Source organism: Ochotona princeps, chromosome 17, assembly GCF_030435755.1.
Source record: "Ochotona princeps isolate mOchPri1 chromosome 17, mOchPri1.hap1, whole genome shotgun sequence".
NCBI lineage: Eukaryota > Metazoa > Chordata > Mammalia > Lagomorpha > Ochotonidae > Ochotona > Ochotona princeps.
The window spans coordinates 19,065,476-19,083,329 of NC_080848.1; the positions used below are offsets into that span (position 1 = coordinate 19,065,476).

The following is a 17,854-nucleotide window of genomic DNA, read 5'->3' on the forward strand; positions in this document are numbered from 1 at the left end:
TATGCCTTTTAGAGCATATGGAATTAACCCACTGACCTTTCACACAGTGGAGAAATTGAGATGGGAGGGCAACATTCTGTCTACTCACATTTCCAACTGACGTTCCAACAGCCATTTTCATCACAGAAGACACCCAAGGCTGGAGTCTCCTGGTATCAGCTTCCTATGGATTGCTCTTCAATGTTTTGTGTCCCTAGTTTTTGTAATCCTTTCACCATATTCCACAGGTAAGATTTGTATCAGTGGAATGAGAACGATCATTTTGACTTGGATGGCTATGGTTGAAGTCAGTGAGGTTGCACTGAAGCAGCCACGGTTGGTTCCATCTGACACAGAGGGTTTTGCCATGAGCTCCCAAACTTACCACATCTTTCTTTCTCCTTTTTAGTGTTTCACAGCCTGGCTTTCTCTCCCTCCTAGCTAGATAAGATGGTCCTTTTTTTTTTTTTTTTTTAAAGATTTATTTTATTTTTACTACAAAGTCAGATATACTGAGAGGAGGAGCGATAGAGAGGAAGTGGAGCTGCCGGGAGTAGAACCAGTGGCCATATGGGATCAAGGCGAGGACCTTAGCCACTAGGCCACGCTGCCGAGCTAAATAAGATGGTTCTACGACACAGCTCTTTTCTATTCATTTTTCTTTGAGGCTTCTCTTTCGATGACTTTTATTTGCTCATATCGTTTATGCCAACTCTTGACCACTTTCGTTATAAAGACCACTGTGACACTCATTGCATAATAGCCCTTCTTTCTTTTTTTCTCATTCTCTTCCTTCCTTCTTTTTATTTTCATTTTCTTTTTTTTTTTTTAAGATTTATTTATTTTTATTGCAAAGTCAGATATACAGAGAGGAGGAGAAAAAGAAAGGAAGATCTTCCGTCTGATGATTCACTCCCCAAGTGAGTGTAACGGCCTATGCTATGCCGATCCGAAGCCGGGAGCCAGGACTTCTTTTGGGTCTCCCACGCGGGTGCAGAGTCTCATGGCTTTGGGCCGTCCTCGACTGCTTTCCCAGGCCACAAGCAGGGAGCTGGATGGGAAGTGGAGCTGCTGGGATTAGAACCAGCTCCCATATGGGATCCCAGCACGCTCAAGGCAAGGACTTTAGCTGCTAGGCCATCGTGCAGGCCCTTTATTTTCATTTTCTCCCCTGGAATTTCTCAAACCACAGATGAAATACCACTTTGTTTTGGAACAAGCATTTTTTCAATAAGCATATCTTTTAATAAGTATTCATTATACATATATCTGTTGTACAGATGGGAAAATCAAGAAAGAGAAATGACAAGACTTGTTGTAGGTCATGAAGCCCATGATGGTATTAAAACTAGCAGCTAGTGTCAGAGTCTCAGAGTAGTGTTTGAAAACTAGACAGAAGTGCCTCTTGCTAGAACAATTTTTTCCCTTTCCTCTCCAGAATATTTATTTATTTATTTATTTATTTATTTATTTATTAGTGACAGAGGAATACACATACAGATACACACACCACAGAATTATCTTCTGGGCCTGATGCGATAGCATTGCGGTTAAAGTCCTTGCCTTGAACGCGCCAGGATCCCATATGGGCATCAGTTCTAATCCCAGCATTCCTGCTTCCCATTCAGCTTACTGCTTGGTGCCTGGGAAAGCAGTCAAGGATAGCCCAAAGCCTTGGGATCTTGCACCCGTGTGGGAGACCTGGAAGAAGCTCCTGGCTCCTGGCTTCAGATTGGCTCAGCTCTGGCTGTTGTGGCCATTTGGGGAGCAAACCAGTGTATTGAATGTTTGTTCCTTCCCCCTTCTTACTTCTGATTGACATGTTCAGATTTGCAGGCTTTCCTTTTTTTTTTTTTTTTTCACTTGCAGGTTTTCATCAAGTGCTTGCTAAACAGAGAAGCCCAGAAGTGTATCAAGTAGGGCCAATATTAGACAGATACTGATTACCATATTCACATCCTAATTGGAGTGACTGGGTTTGACTACTTATTTTACTCATTTTTTTAGGGAGAGAGAGAGAAAGGGGGGGAGAGAGAGAGAGAGAGAGAGAGATTGTCTCTTTCATTTGCTGGTTCACTCCCCCAGATGGTTACAATGGTGGGAATGGGGCTGGTCTAAAGTCTTCCAGGTCTGCTACATATGTGCAGGATCTCAAGAACTTAGGCCATTCCCTTTGCTTTCCCAGAAACATTAGTAGAGAGTTGGAATGAGAGTGGAGCAGTTGGGACATGAATCTGCCCCCATATGGCATGCCAACACTTTAAGGTGAAGAATTAGCCACTGAGCCACTGTGCTGGCCCTGAAGAGTACACATCTTGTCTATAAAGAAAAGATTAGAGACTGCATGGAAATTGTGTTTGTTTGGATTCATTTATTTTTAGTGGAAAGGCAGATTTACAGAGTGAAGGGGAGACAGAAATATCTTCCATCTGCTTTTTTACCCCTCAAATGAGCCCCCAATGGCCAGAACTAAGCTGATCCAAAGCCAGGAACCAGGGGCTTCCTCTGGACCTCCCAAGCAAGCATAGGGCCCCAAGGCTTTGGGCCAGCCTCTAACACTTTCTCTTGGAGCTGGATGGGGAAATGGAGCAACCAGGACAGGAACCAGCGCCTACATGGCATCCCAGGACTTGCAAGATGAGGATTTAGCCATTGAGCCGTCATACTGGGCCTGGAATCTTTTTTTTGTTTGTTTTTTGATAGATTGGTTAATCACCTCATTAACGAATGAGGCAGTTTGTGCAGGTGCCATAACTGAGAGCAATAAAAGAATGAGAAAACACGTTCTTGCTAGAAGTACATCTTGTAATGATATGCATACAGGTTCATTTCAAAATGCAAGGATAGCACAAAAGAACACGTGCAAATGAGTGAGTAAAAGCTGATGGGAATCTGGCTGTAATAAAATGAATAAATCTTTAAAAAAAAAAAGCTGATGGGAAAAGGGTTGGGGTTAGGTGGGGTCAGTCAATGAAGACTTCCCGGAAAGGGTAAATTTTAAAGGAAGGGAGGGGCATGGGTTTGTCAAAAATGATGAGGAGGTCATTCCGACAATAGTACATGAGCAAGGGCAGAGAGGATAGAAAGAGCCACTGCAAGTGCCAAGCAGTAAAGAGGTTAGCTTGCTGACACTTGAGCATTTCTGCTGAAGTGTTAGAAAAAAAAGAACTCGGTGAAAATGATAAGAATAGTTCAGGGAGAACTTGACATGGTTATGAATCAAATTTGCTTTCAGAGATAAAAAAGACCCTTTATGGTTCCTGCATAGTGAAAATAAGACTTCCAGAAGCTTACATACAGATGGATTAGAATACAATGAAAGTGGAAAGTTAGAAAAACAGGGAAGCTGCCACCAAATTCATTAGGAGAGGGGGAAAAAATACCTCTACCTCAGTTCCAGCTGTGCCAATTATGAGCTATAGGACCCTGGGCAAGTTGGTGAATTTCTGTGCACCTGCTTCAATGTATCTGTAAAATGGGCATAACCGTGTCCACCTCACAGGGTGGGTCACCTTAAATGAATTAATACACAAAAAGCACTTAGCAAGTGACTAATATGCAATCATATTTCATCAAATTAATATGTGTTCCTTAAGTGATTGTTATATTCCTATGACCATTTCTTGGTCCATATAGCAAAAATTTCCACCCAATACATTAGTCTGAAAGGACTGCAGTCTTCTGCCTGTCCTCCTTAAACATGCATAAGATTCAGAAGGTGTGGGGCTTGGTGCGGTGGCCTGTTGGCTAAAGTCCTCACCTTGAATGCACCGGGATCCCACAGGGGCGCTGATTCTAATCCCAGTAGCTCCACTTCCCGCCCAGTTCCCTGCTTGTGGCCTGGGAAAGCACCCGTGTGGGAGACCCAGGCTCCTGGTTGGCTCAGCTCTAGCTGTTGTGGCCTTCTGGGGAGTCAGTCAGCAGATGGAAGATCTTTCTCTGTTTCTCCTTTTCTTTCTAAATCTGCCTTTCCTATAAAAATAAATCTTGGAAAAAACAAAACACATTAATTTCACTTGATTCCCCTTTGGTTTTTTTTGTGATCTGGCTACTAGAAAACTTAAAAGAACATAGTGACTCACAGTCTTCTATCGGACAGAGACGTTTTTACAAATGCATACCGAGACTGTGCATAATTCTGTGCATGTGGATATACCTGTCAGATTTGCCAGAAGTATAAGGGAGGCACAGCTAGTATGAACAGGCCCTGACTGGCACAGGGCCTTTTAGTTTAAAAAAAGGTAGAAACAAAAATGAAGATGGGGAAAAAAAGGTGTAAATGCTTTTTTAAAACCATTAAACAGCGGAAACTAAACTCTAATTTTTGAGATCACGTCCTCCCTCAAAGGTCCAAATGCTATTGGTGGAAATAACCTGGATTGCTAAAGGTTTTTTTTTTTTTTTTTTTTTTTGAGAGAAACCATCCTCCCCCATCATGTCTTAAAATTGCTACTTAAAATAACAGGAATTAGGGTCAAAGAACTGAAGTCGGTGTTTTCCTCAGATTTGGGGGTACAGTCCTGCTGGCAGTTTTTTTTCTAAACGTGTTTCCCCTAAGGCACCTCTGGGGGCCCTCACGCCCTCCCCTCTGCTTCCTCAGGCCCTTCCGGGTTTCCTGCGGCTTGCAGGCCAACCCCTCTCCCAAGCTGCGGCGACAGGTGCAGCGCCTCCGGGAGCCGCCTCGCGCCCGGGCGGCCACGCCCTCGCCCCGCCCCGCCCCGGCGCGCGCACTCGTCGGGGACGCGCCCGCCGCGGGGGCGCGCACGCTACCGCCGCCTCCCTCCGTCCCTCCCGGCGGGCCCTCCTCCCCTCCCCTCTCCTCCGCCCCCTTCCCCGTAGGCAGCCCGCCCGCCGCCCGCACGGCCTCCGTCCCGGCCCCCAGCGCTCCGGCCGGTCCGTCCCCCGCCCTCAGGCGCTCCCCGGTGGCTCTCCGCAGGCCGTCGGCCGCGCTCGGTGGATGTGGCTGGCAGCCGCCGCCCCCTCCGTCGCTCGCCGCCTGCTCTTCCTCGGCTCTCCGCCTCCTCCCCTCCTCCTTCTCCTCCTCAGCCGCTCCTCTCGCCGCCGCCGCCGCCTCCACACACTGGGCCTCGCCGCGATGCCAGAGAAGAGGCCCTTCGAGCGGCTGCCTGCCGATGTCTCCCCTATCAACTACAGCCTTTGCCTCAAGCCCGACTTGCTGGACTTCACCTTCGAGGGCAAGCTGGAGGCCGCCGCCCAGGTACGGCGACCCTGGGGCGCCGGAGGCGAGCAGTTAGGCCGCGCCTGCGGGCTGGACTGGGAGCCGGGCGGGTGGGCCTCGGCGCCGGGGCTCGGCGCGGGGTGGCGGGGAGACGGACGCGCCCCTCCGGGCGGCTGCGGGGCGTCGGGGCCCGGCGTGCTCTGCTGTTCGGTCTGGGCTGGGCCCGGGGCCGCGCTGCGGAGTGGACGGGCCAGGCCAGCACACCTGTGTGGACGTCCCCCACCCCCACCCCTGACCCCGCGGGGCTTGGGAGTGTCCAGGGAGAGGGAGGTCGCAGGGTTCGGGGCAGCTCTGGCTCGGGCTCAACCTCCTGACTCAGTTCTTTCTTTGGTTGTCCCTACCCCCTCCCGGGGATCGATTGATTGGAATGGGGCGGTCATTGGCGAGGCCAGCGGCCACGCTGGAGCGTGAAGGGGAGCTTCTAGAAAGGGGTGTGTTGGGGGGGCGCGTTAAGAGTGAGAAGGGGAATGTTAATCCCAGGCCGCCCTGCTGAGTTCTCTCCGCCGGCTCCAGCCCTGGGGCTGGGTTTCCAAGATGATCCGCCCCCTCCCCCTACCCCTCCAGTGACAGTGCGGCAGTGACTTTGTTCTCTCCTAACCTCTGGAGAAGCTGAGGGAGGACCCCCAGCTCCGATTTTGTTCCCAGCTTGCCGGCTTTGCAACCTTCTAGGCGGGTGGATTTATTGTTACGGTGTTAGTTGTTGCCTAGCCGTTAGTTACCCTCTTCTGATAGAAGCTATTAGTTTTTTTTTTTTCTTTTGCATAGCGCTGGTGAAACTATTCCATTACTCTTCATTGCAGTTTTCGGTGAATCATACTCCCCTTCCTCCTCCCACAGCGTTATCTGTAGTATTGTTTGATTTTTGGAGACCATTTGGTATAGATGCCTCACAGAGATCCTAAACAATAGGCATTTAGGATATCATGTTACAGGAAGGGTTATATGAAGTCTAAGGAAAAAGGGAGTTACTTAATCGTTATTTGTGAAAAGAATGGTGTGTATTTTGTTTCAACCTTAAGAAAAAAACTATGTAGCAACGAAATGAAAGAAATGTATGCTAGAACTCAAACGAATTGAAAGTTGGTCGTTGCCTTCAATGCCAAGAAGGTTTGATACTGAGATTGAAAGTCTATGTAAAAGTATGGAATTAAAAGGTGTATGCTGTGAGATTTGGGGGAGCCGAAGTGAAAACCCAAGGGCTGCAGCCAGGGTCTGGCCACTTCAGAAAGCAGGATTTATCCCCGTGAGAGTCGGTCGATTTCAAATTTTTCCATTAGGAATGTGAACCACAATGAATGCCTCTTGGGTCTAAATTAGGGTTTGAGAGAGTTCTTCGGGAGACTGCAGTGGAAGCCAAGTCACTAGAGTGTTTGATACATATTGGCAGGGGGAAGATGGGAGGGATTGTAAACAGTAGTGTGTCATGTGATTTGGCAAACCTTCTGGAAGAGGGAACTAGCCGTGGATGAATTCACATTATGTGGAAAGACTAACCTCAGGAAGTCATTTGTTTCTTGCCCCATGGGTTGGCATCATGAGTTGGTTTTTTGGGAGGCATACTTGTTTAAGGAAAAACATTTTTTAAGAAATTCATATTTTTTAAATGATTATTAAGAAGTGAGTTTTATTGACGTGTTACAGTAACCAGCAGGAACATGCTTCTTTTTCCTTTTCCCACGATATGAGAAATCCGTGGTTTGAACCATTGAGGCAGCACATGGTAATGCATTAGGTATTAGCCAAGGATCTTTTTAGAAACATGAACTTTTCAAAGCTTGTGTTTTCACCAGAAAGTCATTTCACATTAGGTGGCAGTACGAAGATGGCATAGTAGTGCATTCTAGTAGATTTTATTAATGAGTAATTGAACTTTTTAATTATACCCACTGTCATCTTTGGAAGTGTAAAAGATGAGTCAACATTAGAAAGAAGCAGCTAGGAACATATTGATGTTTTTGAAATCATGAACTGAAGCACTAAGCTTAAATTGTGACCTTAGGTAGTATCTTGTGGAAATGGAAAGGTAATGACCAAACTCCTGTCTCTGGAAACCAAGATTTATAACTGGTATTTGCTAACAGTTGGGATCACATTGCACAAAGTATTGAAGTTCTGTTGCTTTAGTTGCAAAATTTTCTGATAAGTATTTGTGCAGGTTACATATTAGAAACTTAGTGGATTTTTAACCTGACCTGGGGTGTGGACTCCTGGGAAGGTGAAGAAATAAGTCAGCATGCAGTGATTTGCAAATGAATTATCTTTCACATAGGTGAGGGGGGCAGATTTGGTAGATTTTGAAACTCTCACTACGGGCCTAGAGAAATTCCTCTCTGCTCCAGATTGGTTTCATTTCATTCCCTCTTTCCTCTTTTGGCTTTGGTTATTTGAGAGCAATGAAGTTTTGTGGTTATTTCAAATGTTGACCTTCTTCCTCTGTAGTTGTTAATTAAAAAAGGATTGGAGGGTTTATATGAGTGTTGCGACAATTCTTGTGTGTAATGGTTGGTGCAGTCATTGGATTTCCTCTCATGGAAACATTTTACCTGTGCCAGAGAAATTAACTTTATTCTTGGAGACCAGAAGTCAGGATAGAGTAGCCAGTCCCTGGCGCCACCATCAGAATACTTGTGTTGGAGATGACTAAATTGGCACCAAGAGAGGAGTTACAGATATACTTGTTTGTTTGGCAGACTAAAAACTTGGCACCCAAATGGATGTTGTTGTTAATCTGGTATTACAGTTTTGCTGCCGAAGTTTTGCATATTTTCTGTGCAATTATTTCGAGCATTTCTTTAATCTTAAAAAAATGGTATTATTTGTCAGTGTTATGCTAGATCACTAAATGGTCTTTTAAAAGATTGATGGATGAAGAACTGAATTTATTCAGATTTTCTGTTCTGTTTTTTGAAATTATCTATGTAAAAAGATATAAACGAAACGCTTTTGTTAAACACTGACTGCTGCAGTGAATATTCCACTTAGACTTTAAAAACCATACTTATTTGAGTGGAAATAACCCTACAGTGTACCTTTTTTTTTTTAATCTTTGTAGTTCCTCATAATGTCCTGTTTCTTTGCAAGTTTCTTCTGAATGTTGCTGATGCTAGAATACCTACAGCGATGCAAGTTACCTCACGCTGTGTTGTAATTTATTAGATTCAGATTTGTTTTTTAAGATTTCATTTTCCTTATTTCAGGTGATTCTTGCTGCCTATTGAGCAGTTTCTCTTTCACTTTCCTGGGTTTTGTCTAAAGAAATGTAAGTAGTCAGGTAAACAGGCTTGTCTGAGATTGAAAATAGATTTTGAGAGTCTGTGGATTCTCTTCTGAGTGGAATGTATGAGCTTTATCATATGGACTTTGTATCATCAGGCCTGGCTTTTCATTCAGAGCTTTTTTTTTTAACTTCCTGGTTCTGGATAATTAGTGTTGTTTAATATAATCTGGATAAATGTGGTCTTGAGTAGTAAATTATCTCTGAAGCTTTTTTGAACTTTGCCACCTAAATGAGTCTGTTCCTATTGTGAATTGCTATTGTAATCTACATTTGAGGCATGGTAGGATTGAGTCTCTTCGGGGAGCTGTTTTGTTGTTCAATAAGATTACTTTTCTCAGATTTGTGAGATTGCATTTTGAGCATCACATAAGCATATGTTCCTTGTTTGGTCTGTAATCTCTTTACGACTTTATTTTCTTTGGAAATATTTTAGAAATAAAAAAATAACCCACCACCCAGTATTAACAGATATTAATGTTTTGTCTTATTTGCTTCTGACTGTGTGTGGTGTTTCTTGGGCAGTAAAATGACGTAGATGTCAATAAAACTGATGTTCATATCTTCCCACCCCTACCTTCAGAGGTAGCTGTGGTCTTTTTTTTTTTTTTTTTTTAAGATTTATTTTTATTACAAAGTCAGATATACAGAGAGGAGGAGAGACAGAGAGGAAGATCTTCTGTCTGATGATTCACTCCCCAAGTGAGCCGCAATGGGCCGGTGCGCGCCAATCCGATGCTGGGAACCAGGAACCTCTTCCGGGTCTCCCACGTGGGTGCAGGGTCCCAATGCATTGGGCCGTCCTCAACTGCTTTCCCAGGCCCCAAGCAGGGAGCTGGATGGGAAGTGGAGCCTCCGGGATTAGAACCGGCGCCCATATGGGATCCCAGGGCGTTCAAGGCGAGGACTTTAGCCGCTAGGCCACACCGCCGGGCCCGTAGCTGTGGTCTTAACGCAGGTATTTATTATTCCTCTGTGGCTTTAAGCTTTTATTACATATGTAATTAGCCACAAGCTATTAAAACAAAAAGAACATGTGTAGCATTTTTGCACAAGTAGTACAGTTGACCTTCTGTGGCTTGCTCTTCTCAATGTGTCTTTTGTTAAAAATTTGTCTCAATTTGATTTTGTTAAATTACTTGTTTCATGTTATCTTTAGATATGATAGCACCATTCCACCAAAGCAGTGATTATTATGAAATTTTTATCGGTTAAATCACTTATTGGGTCAAGTGATTCAAGCTTCAGATTGATTATGATTTGAAATTAGACACATTGGAGATTTGATTCTGCTAAAATCTTTGGGCTTTGGTAGTCAGAAAAAAAGCAAGCCTTTTGAGTCTTATATAGTAAATGTAAAATGTAGTCCTGAGTGATGTAATGAGGACTCATTCAGGAAAACATTGTCTCAGATTGCAGCCTCCCTGGCTCATGGGAACCTTCCATTGTGGAATTCATACCAAGGGTCAAGTGGCCTCCTAAGGCAAGAATTTCTCGGTGTCAGCTTCACTGAAAGTGCATACAATGTGCTACGGAGTCTGAGAAGACAGCCCTGGGTGGGAAGCAAGGCCAGGATGTGCTACCACGCTGGCCTGGAATAATATCACATAGAAAAACTGAAAATGGGTCTGTTGCTGATACAGTCTGTATGCCAACTCTAACATTTCAATCCTGTTTTAAACTTGAAAACAAAATTCAAGTGAATGTGAGGATCTATTAAAAAAAAAAAAAAGATTTATTGGGCCCGGCGTGGTGGCCCAGTGGCTGGATCTGCACCTTGCATGCACTGGGATCCCAAAAGGGCACCGGTTCCTGTTCCAGCTGCTCCACTTTTCTTCTAGCTCCCTGCTTGTGGCCTAGGAAAAGCAGTAGGGGATGGCCCAAAGCTTTGGGACCCTGCACCCATGTAGAAGACTCAGAAGAAGCTTCTGGTTCCTAGTTTCAGATCAGCTCAGCTCTGGCCGTTGTGGCCATTTGGGGAGTGAATCACTAGGCGATAGATCTGTTTCTCCTTCACTCTGTAAATCTGACTAGCCAAGAAAAAAATAAATAAATATAGATTTATTTTTCTTTATTGGAAAGTTTAATATACAGAGAGGAGGAGAGACCGAGAGGAAAATCTTCCATCCAATGATTCACTCCCCAGGCGACCACAATGGCAAGAGTTGCACCGATTGAAGCCAGGAGCCCAGAGCCTCTTTACGGTCTCCCACATGGGTGCAGGTTTCCAAGGTTTTGGGCCATCCCCTACTGCTTTTCTTAGGCCACAAGCAGAGAGTTGGATGGGAAGCAGGGCTGCCAGGATTAGAATCGACTCCCATATGGGATCCTGATGCATGCAAGGCGAGGACTTTAGCAGCTAGGCTACCGCTGGGCCCAAAATAAATACATCTTAAAAGATAGAATGAATAAATTAAAATAAATAAATACATACATAAATCTTTTTATTCAAAGACAGTGCTGTGGAGAGAAAGGAGGAGAGAAAAAAATCTTCCATCTGTTAAGTTCCTGTTCATACAGCTATAATGCGTAAAGCTGGGCTTCCTCTGATTCTGCCATGGGGATGCAGGGATCCAAGTGCTTGGGCTGTTTTCTTTCTGCTGCTTTCCCAGACACGTTATCAGGGAGCTGGATGGGAAGTAGAGTAGCCAGGACTGGAACGGGCACCCATATGGGATGCCAGTGTTCCAGGTGGAGGCTTAGCCTGCTGATATCCAAAGCGTTATATGGTATAGCACATAAGCTGAAAATTTAATGTCATTCTCATCAGGTACTTTATAAACTGTTAGGTAAATGGTGTTAGATATGATATGAGAATATAATTTTCAAGTAGCGTGTTGTTTTCTGTTGTTTAAAAATTTATTTAGGGCCTGGTGCAATGACTCAGTAGCTAAATTCTTGCCCTGCAAGCCTTGGGACCCTGTACCCACATAAGAGACCCCGAAGAAGCTCAGTTTGGGCCATTTCAGCCATTTGGGAAGTAAACCAGCAGATGGAACATCTTTTTCTCTGTCTCTCGCTCTTTCTGTAAATTGGCCTTCCAATAAAATAATTAATTTTGAAAATTAAAAATGTTTAAAAGGCAGAGATAAAGAAAGCAAAAGAGGGCCCGGCACAATAGTGTAGTGGTTAAAGTACTCGCCTTGCAAGTGCCAGGATCCCGTATTAGCACTGGTTTTAATCACAGCGGCCCTGCTTCCCATCCAATCTCTGCTTGTGGCCTGGGAAAGCAGTTGAGGACTGCTCAAAGCCTTGGGACCCTGCACCTGTGTGGGAGACCCAGGAAGAGGCTCTGGGCTTTGGATTAGCTCAACTCTGGCAGTTGCGATCCCTTGGGGAGTGAACCATTTGACAGAAGATCTTCCTCTCTGTCTCTCCTCCTCTCTGTGTATCTGCCTTTGCAGTAAAAATAAATAAAAATCTAAAAAAGAAAAAAAAGAAAGCAAGAGAAATTATCTTCCATCTGATAATTTATTCCCTAAGTGTTTGCAACAGCAACAGCCCAGATTGAACTAAGCCTAGAAAAAGGGTCTAGAACTTGTGAATCTCCCACGTAGGTGTCAGGGACTTAAATATTCCAGCCGTTATCTGCTGTCTCCTAGGGTTTCTATTAGCAGGAAACTGTATCTGAAGCGGAGCCTGGACTCGAACTTGGGGGCTTCAGTATGGGATTCAAGCATTAGAAGCAGCATCTTCATTGTTGTACCACCTGTTCACCTCCATATAAGAGTGCATTTAGTTGTTTTTTTTTTTTTTTTAAGATTTATTTATTTTTATTGCAAAGTCAGATATACAGAGAGGAGGAGAGAGAGGAAGATCTTCCCTCCGTTGATTCACTCCCCAAGTGACTGCAAAGGCCGGTGCAGTGCCGATCTGAAAGCCAGGAGCCAGGAACCTCCTCCAGGTCTCCCACACAGGTGCAGGGTCCCAAGGCTTTGGGCCGTCTTCGACTGCTTTCCCAGGCCCCAAGCAGGGAACTGGATGGGAAATAGGGCTGCCAGGATTAGAACCGGCACCCATATGGGATCTCAGCACGTTCAAGGTGAGGACTTTAGCTGCTAGGCCACCTCACCAGGCCCAAGTGCATTTAGTTTTGTGTGTATTCAGTTTAATGACATCTATTAAGTGATTACTGTTTATCATGTTCTGAATGCTAACATAAGCACTTTTATAAACTCTTTCATATTTTGTAAGCTTTTTATTTATTTCCATTGAAAAAGTCTTTCTAAAGTAGGATTTTTATTTGAAACGCAGAAAAACAGAGATAGAGGGAAGGGATAGAAGGAAGAGAGATATCTTCTACTTATAGGTTCAGTCCCCAAATGGCTGCAGTGGCTGGGCATGGGCCAGGCAAAAAGCTAGCAGCCTGGGACTCCATCTGGATCTCCCATGGGAGTTGCAGGGACCCAGGAAGTTGTACCATCTTCTGTTGCTTTCCCAGGTGCTTTAGCAGGTGCTCTATCTGCACTTGGGTGGGATGCTGCTTTTACAACACTGTAACTTACTAGCCCCTTAAAAATTTGTTAGTGATTTATTTATTTATAAACGGCCTTATCCTGCTATAGTACAATTCCAGTCCCTGAAATTTATTTTGTTAAGGTTTATTTAAAAAGGTTACTTATTTTTTATTGGAAAAGCAGATTTACAGAGAGAAGAAGAGATGGAGAGAAATACCTTCTGTCTCCTGATTCACTCCCCAAGTGACTGCATCAGCCGAGCTGAGCCAGAAGCCAGGAACTTCTGAGTCTCCATATGGGTTCAGGTCTCATGGCTTTGGGCCATCCTCTACTGCTTTTCCCAGGCCACAGGCGGTGAGCTGGATGGGAAGTGGAGCAGCCGGAACACGAATTGGTTCCCGTATTTGATTCCGGCACATGCAAGGCGAGGATTTAGCCTCTGTGGGGCCCTGAATTTTATTTTTAGCACAATTGTTTTTGTCCTTTTGATTGATTCCTTTTGTTCTCTGAGAAACTGAGATATTCTGGGAAAAAAATATTCAACAGCTTAATTATTATAAACAGGTGGCTTTTCCCTAAGCATAGGAGGAATTGGAATGTACTTGTAATTGGATGTTTTGCAGTGTGCCTTTCTAAGAGTATATAAACACTTTCTTAGGATGATTATAAGACTAGCATGCTAAATGCGATTTGGCATGTATAATGTACAGTATCTTGACATTGGTGGATGAACTGCTTGGCTACCTTTGAAATTCATTGCGGATGTTGATGAATAAAACGTGGTTGCTTAGATTAAAGAACAAGACCAGTAACTATACCTCTGTTATTATTCTGTTGGGATAAACTTCAAACTCTAAAAGATTTTTATTCATTTATTTATTTTTTATTACTTTTTGGAGCAAATCCAGTAAGTGTGTGCTTCTAAAAGAATTTTTAGGGGCTCGGCAGCGTGGCCTAGTGGCTAAGGTCCTCGCCTTGATCCCATATGGCTGCTGGTTCTAATTCCGGCAGCTCCACTTCCTCTCTGTCTCTCCTCCTCTCAGTATATCTGACTTTGTAATAAAAATAAAATAAATCTTAAAAAAAAAAAAGAATTTTTAAAGTGAATTTATGAATAGGCATAGAGTTTTTTCCTTTTATGTTCAGATATAGTGCTATAAATGACCAATGGGCATCTGAGTTTTAGTGTTTTAATATGTTCTGGGGAAGTAAACGATATAAAATGGCTTGGTACAATAGCCTAGTGGCTAAACTCTCACCTTGCATGCACCAGAATCTCATATGCGCACTGGTTCATGTCCTGGCTGCTCCACTTCCCATCCAGCTCCCTGCTTATAGCCTGGGAAAGCAGTCGAGGATGGCCCAAAGCCTTGGGACCCTGCAGCCACGTGATAGATGCAGAAGAGGCTCCTGACTTCAGATGGTTTCAGCCCCAGTCATAGTGGTCATTTTGGGGAGTGAGCCAGAGGATAGCAAAGAGGGGTTTTTCCTCTCCCTGAGTCCTCCCTCCTTCCTGGTTGCTGTAGGAGGTTTCTGACTTCAATAAAACTTGCTTTGCTCATTGCTTTGGTTCATTAAAAGAAAAAAAAAATAGGGAAGGAAGACAGATAAATACATTTCTCATCCATTGGTTCAGATCACAAATGTCTGAATCCTCCAAGGCGTGGCCAAGCTGAAGCCATAAGCCAGGAATTCAATCCTGGTCTCATCAACTTTAGCCATTACCTGGTTGAGCTGTTTCTCAACTTTAGCCATTACCTGGTAGAGCTGTCTCTAGGGTGTACGCAGACAGCTGGTAGCAGGCGCAGAACTGGGACTCCAACCAAGACATAACTCTTATGGTGGGAATACAGGCACCTTTATTGCTCTGCCAAATTCTTGCTCCTGGGCAAGGATTTTAAACAATCAACTCTGGGCTGGTGGTGGGGACACTTAATCTCGCTCACACAATACTTAGGGAAATTCTAATAAAAGATATGGGGCCTGGTCAGTGACATAGGCTGTTTCTGTTTTTGGCACCAGCATCCCACATGGACTCTAGATTCAGGTCCCTGCTGCTACAGATTCAATCCAGCTCCCTGCTTATGGCCTGAGACAGCAGTGGAGGACGGTCCAACGACTTGGGACCCTGTTTCTGCTTGGGAGACCTAGATGAGGCTCCTGGGGAGTGAGAAAGAGAAAATGGAAAGGAGTTTGTTATGTTTATACAAATAATTCACAGTTACCCCTAGGGTACTTGTTTTAAGATCCTCAGTGGATGCCTGAAACTGCAAATAATGCCCAGATCTTGTATATATACAGTATAGTACTAGAGTTAATTTGTCCTTTCATGTTTTATGCCTTACTGTTTCCTTGTCTCCTTTACATCTCTACTCCTGCTCTTTGGGGCTGTGATTATGTAAAATAACCATTGCTTGACCACTTGAGCTGTTGAATACCCTGACAAACTGACATTTCAATACCAAAGATAGCTACTAAGTGGGCAACTGTCTGAGTGGATTGCTCAGTTGGACAGAGATGATTCCCAGAGAGATTGGAGCAATATTTCATCATGTGGTATACAGTTTAAAATTTATGAGTTTCTGGAATTTCTATTTGATATTTTATGGTGTGTAGTTGACTGCAGGTAAGCAGGACTATTTTTTAATTTTAGGTCTGAAACAAGCATTATAAAGTCTTAAGAGTTGATTTAATCTTTGCAGTGGGTTCTTAATCTGCTGGTTCACTCCCTAAATGGCCACAGACATAGGTGCTGAGTCAGACACAAGCTAGGTTCTCCCACATGGGTGGCAGAGACTTAAGCACTTGGACCAGTATCTGATACTTTACATATTAGCCGGGAGCTTGATTGGAGGTGGAACAGCCAGGATCAGACCTGTGCTTCTATATGGGGTGTCAGTTTTACAAGGTTTGGTTTAACCTGTTGTGCTATGATATCATTGTGAAGTGTTTCTTTGGGAACCAGTGCTGTGGCATAGTGGGCTAGGCCTCCTTTGTTGCCAGCATATAGGTACTAGTTCATGTCCTGGCTGTTCTGCTTCCTATCCAATTTCCTACTACTGACCTGGGAAAGCAGCATAAATGGTACAAGTCATTGGGCCCCTACACCCATGTGGGAGACCTAGATGAAACTTTTGGCTCCTTCCTGGCTTCACCCTCACTCATTCCAGGGTATGGTGGCAATTGGGAGTGAACCAGGTGTTGGAGGATCTCTCTGTCTCTCCTTTCCGTCTGTCTCGCTCTGTAATTCTGCCTTTAAGATAAATAAAAAAACTTTTTTAAAGATTTATTTATTTTTATTGCAAAGTCAGATATACAGAGAAGAGGAGAGAGAGAGAGGAAGATCTTCCATCTGATGATTCACTCCCCGAGTGACTGCAAAGGCCAGTACTGCGCCAGTCCAAAGCCAGGAGCCAGAAGCCAGGAACCTTTTCCAGGTCTCCCATGCAGGTGCAAGGTCCCACTGTGTTTGGCTGTCCTGGACTGCTTTCCCAGACCACTAGCAGGGAGCTGGATGGGAAGTGGAGCTGCCGGGATTAGAACTGGTGCCCATTTGGGATCCCATTAAAGGTGTGGGCTTTAGCTGCTAGGCCACTGCACCGGGCCCAAAATAAATAACATTTTTTAAAATAAAAATTTTTAATTGGCTCAGCTCTATAGTACAGTGGTCTTATGTTGCCAACTGTGATGCTGGCACCCTAGAAAAAAACTGTTTGAAGTCCCAGCTGCTTCACTTCCAATTCAGGTCCCTACTTGGACCTCTGCTACCCATGAGGGAGACCAGGACAGAGTTCCTGGCTCCTGAGTTGGCTGTTGCAGTTATTTTTGGGTGGTGAACAGTAGGTAGCAGATTTCTCTCTTTCTCTGTGACTTTGCCTTTCAAATAAATAAAAAATTGTTTTAAATTGTTTGAAGTTAAGGTTTAGGCATAAAAAGCAACTTATTTGTCTCATTGTCAGGTGTTTAAATGCTATTTAACAACTAAACATTATTTTGAATAATTTGCAAAATGTGAATTACTTTGGCATATTAAAATTACTTGTTTAGTTTTACCACTGATGCATAAATATTTGGGCTAGATTTTAGTCAATTCAGTCCTGTGACATTAGTCCAATGTGAAAAATTTGCGTGTTACTATTCTAGGGTATTTCTGACTGCTGTTTTCTTTTTCCCTTAGGTGAGGCAGGCGACCAATCAAATTGTGATGAATTGTGCCGATATTGACATTATTACAGCTTCATATGCACCAGAAGGAGATGAAGGTGAGAATCGCTTTCCATTTTAATTTGCCTCTTTATGTGTATGTCTCACGTTAAGACTTCAGTATTAATGAAGAAATAGAAAGAAAGTAGATGTTTAAAGAAATATTTCAATGGTAAATTCTAAATGTTCTGTGAAATAAATGATAAGTTATATCTTTTTTTAAAGATTTTATTTTTTTTTATTGGAACGGCAGATATATAGAAAAAAGGAGATACAGAAGGAAAGTTTTCTGTTCACTGGTTCATTTCCCAAGTGGCTACAACAGCCTGAGCTAAGCCAGTCCAAAGCCAGGAGCCAGCAGCTTCTTGCAAGTCTCCCATGGAGGGTTCCCAGGCTTTGGGCCGTCGTTGACTGCTTTCCTAGGCCACAAGCAGGGAGCTGAATGGGAAGTGGAGCAGCTGGGACACAAGCTGGTGCCCATATAAGTCTAGAATTTAGCTGCTAGGCTACTGTGCTAGGTTTAATGTGTAACATCTTTTTTTTTTTTTTTTTTTTTAAAGATTTGCTTTATTTTTTTATTGGAAAGTCAGATATATAGCAAGGAGGAGAGAACAGAGAGAAAGATCTTCTGTCCATTGACTCACTCCCCAAGTGGCCACAACGGCCGGTGCTGCACTGGTCCTCCACCACTTTTGCAGGCCA

General features: G+C 43.8%; 1 protein-coding gene across 3 annotated transcripts in view; it reads left to right on the forward strand.

Moving 5' to 3' along the window:
• Positions 1-94: 94 nt before the first annotated feature.
• The window catches only part of NPEPPS (aminopeptidase puromycin sensitive), a 97,582-nt gene continuing 79,822 nt past the window's right edge, over positions 95-17,854 (forward strand). Inside the window, exons 1-3 of one of the 3 annotated variants that reach the window (XM_058676640.1) lie at positions 95-227; positions 5,026-5,197; positions 17,127-17,211. In XM_058676640.1, coding sequence (XP_058532623.1) covers positions 166-227; positions 5,026-5,197; positions 17,127-17,211 — 319 coding nt within the window. In that variant the 5' untranslated portion in view covers positions 95-165. Of the gene's footprint in view, positions 228-4,759; positions 5,198-17,126; positions 17,212-17,854 lie in introns of those variants that run through there. The other 2 variants (XM_058676641.1, XM_058676639.1) reach the window with 2 other exon arrangements.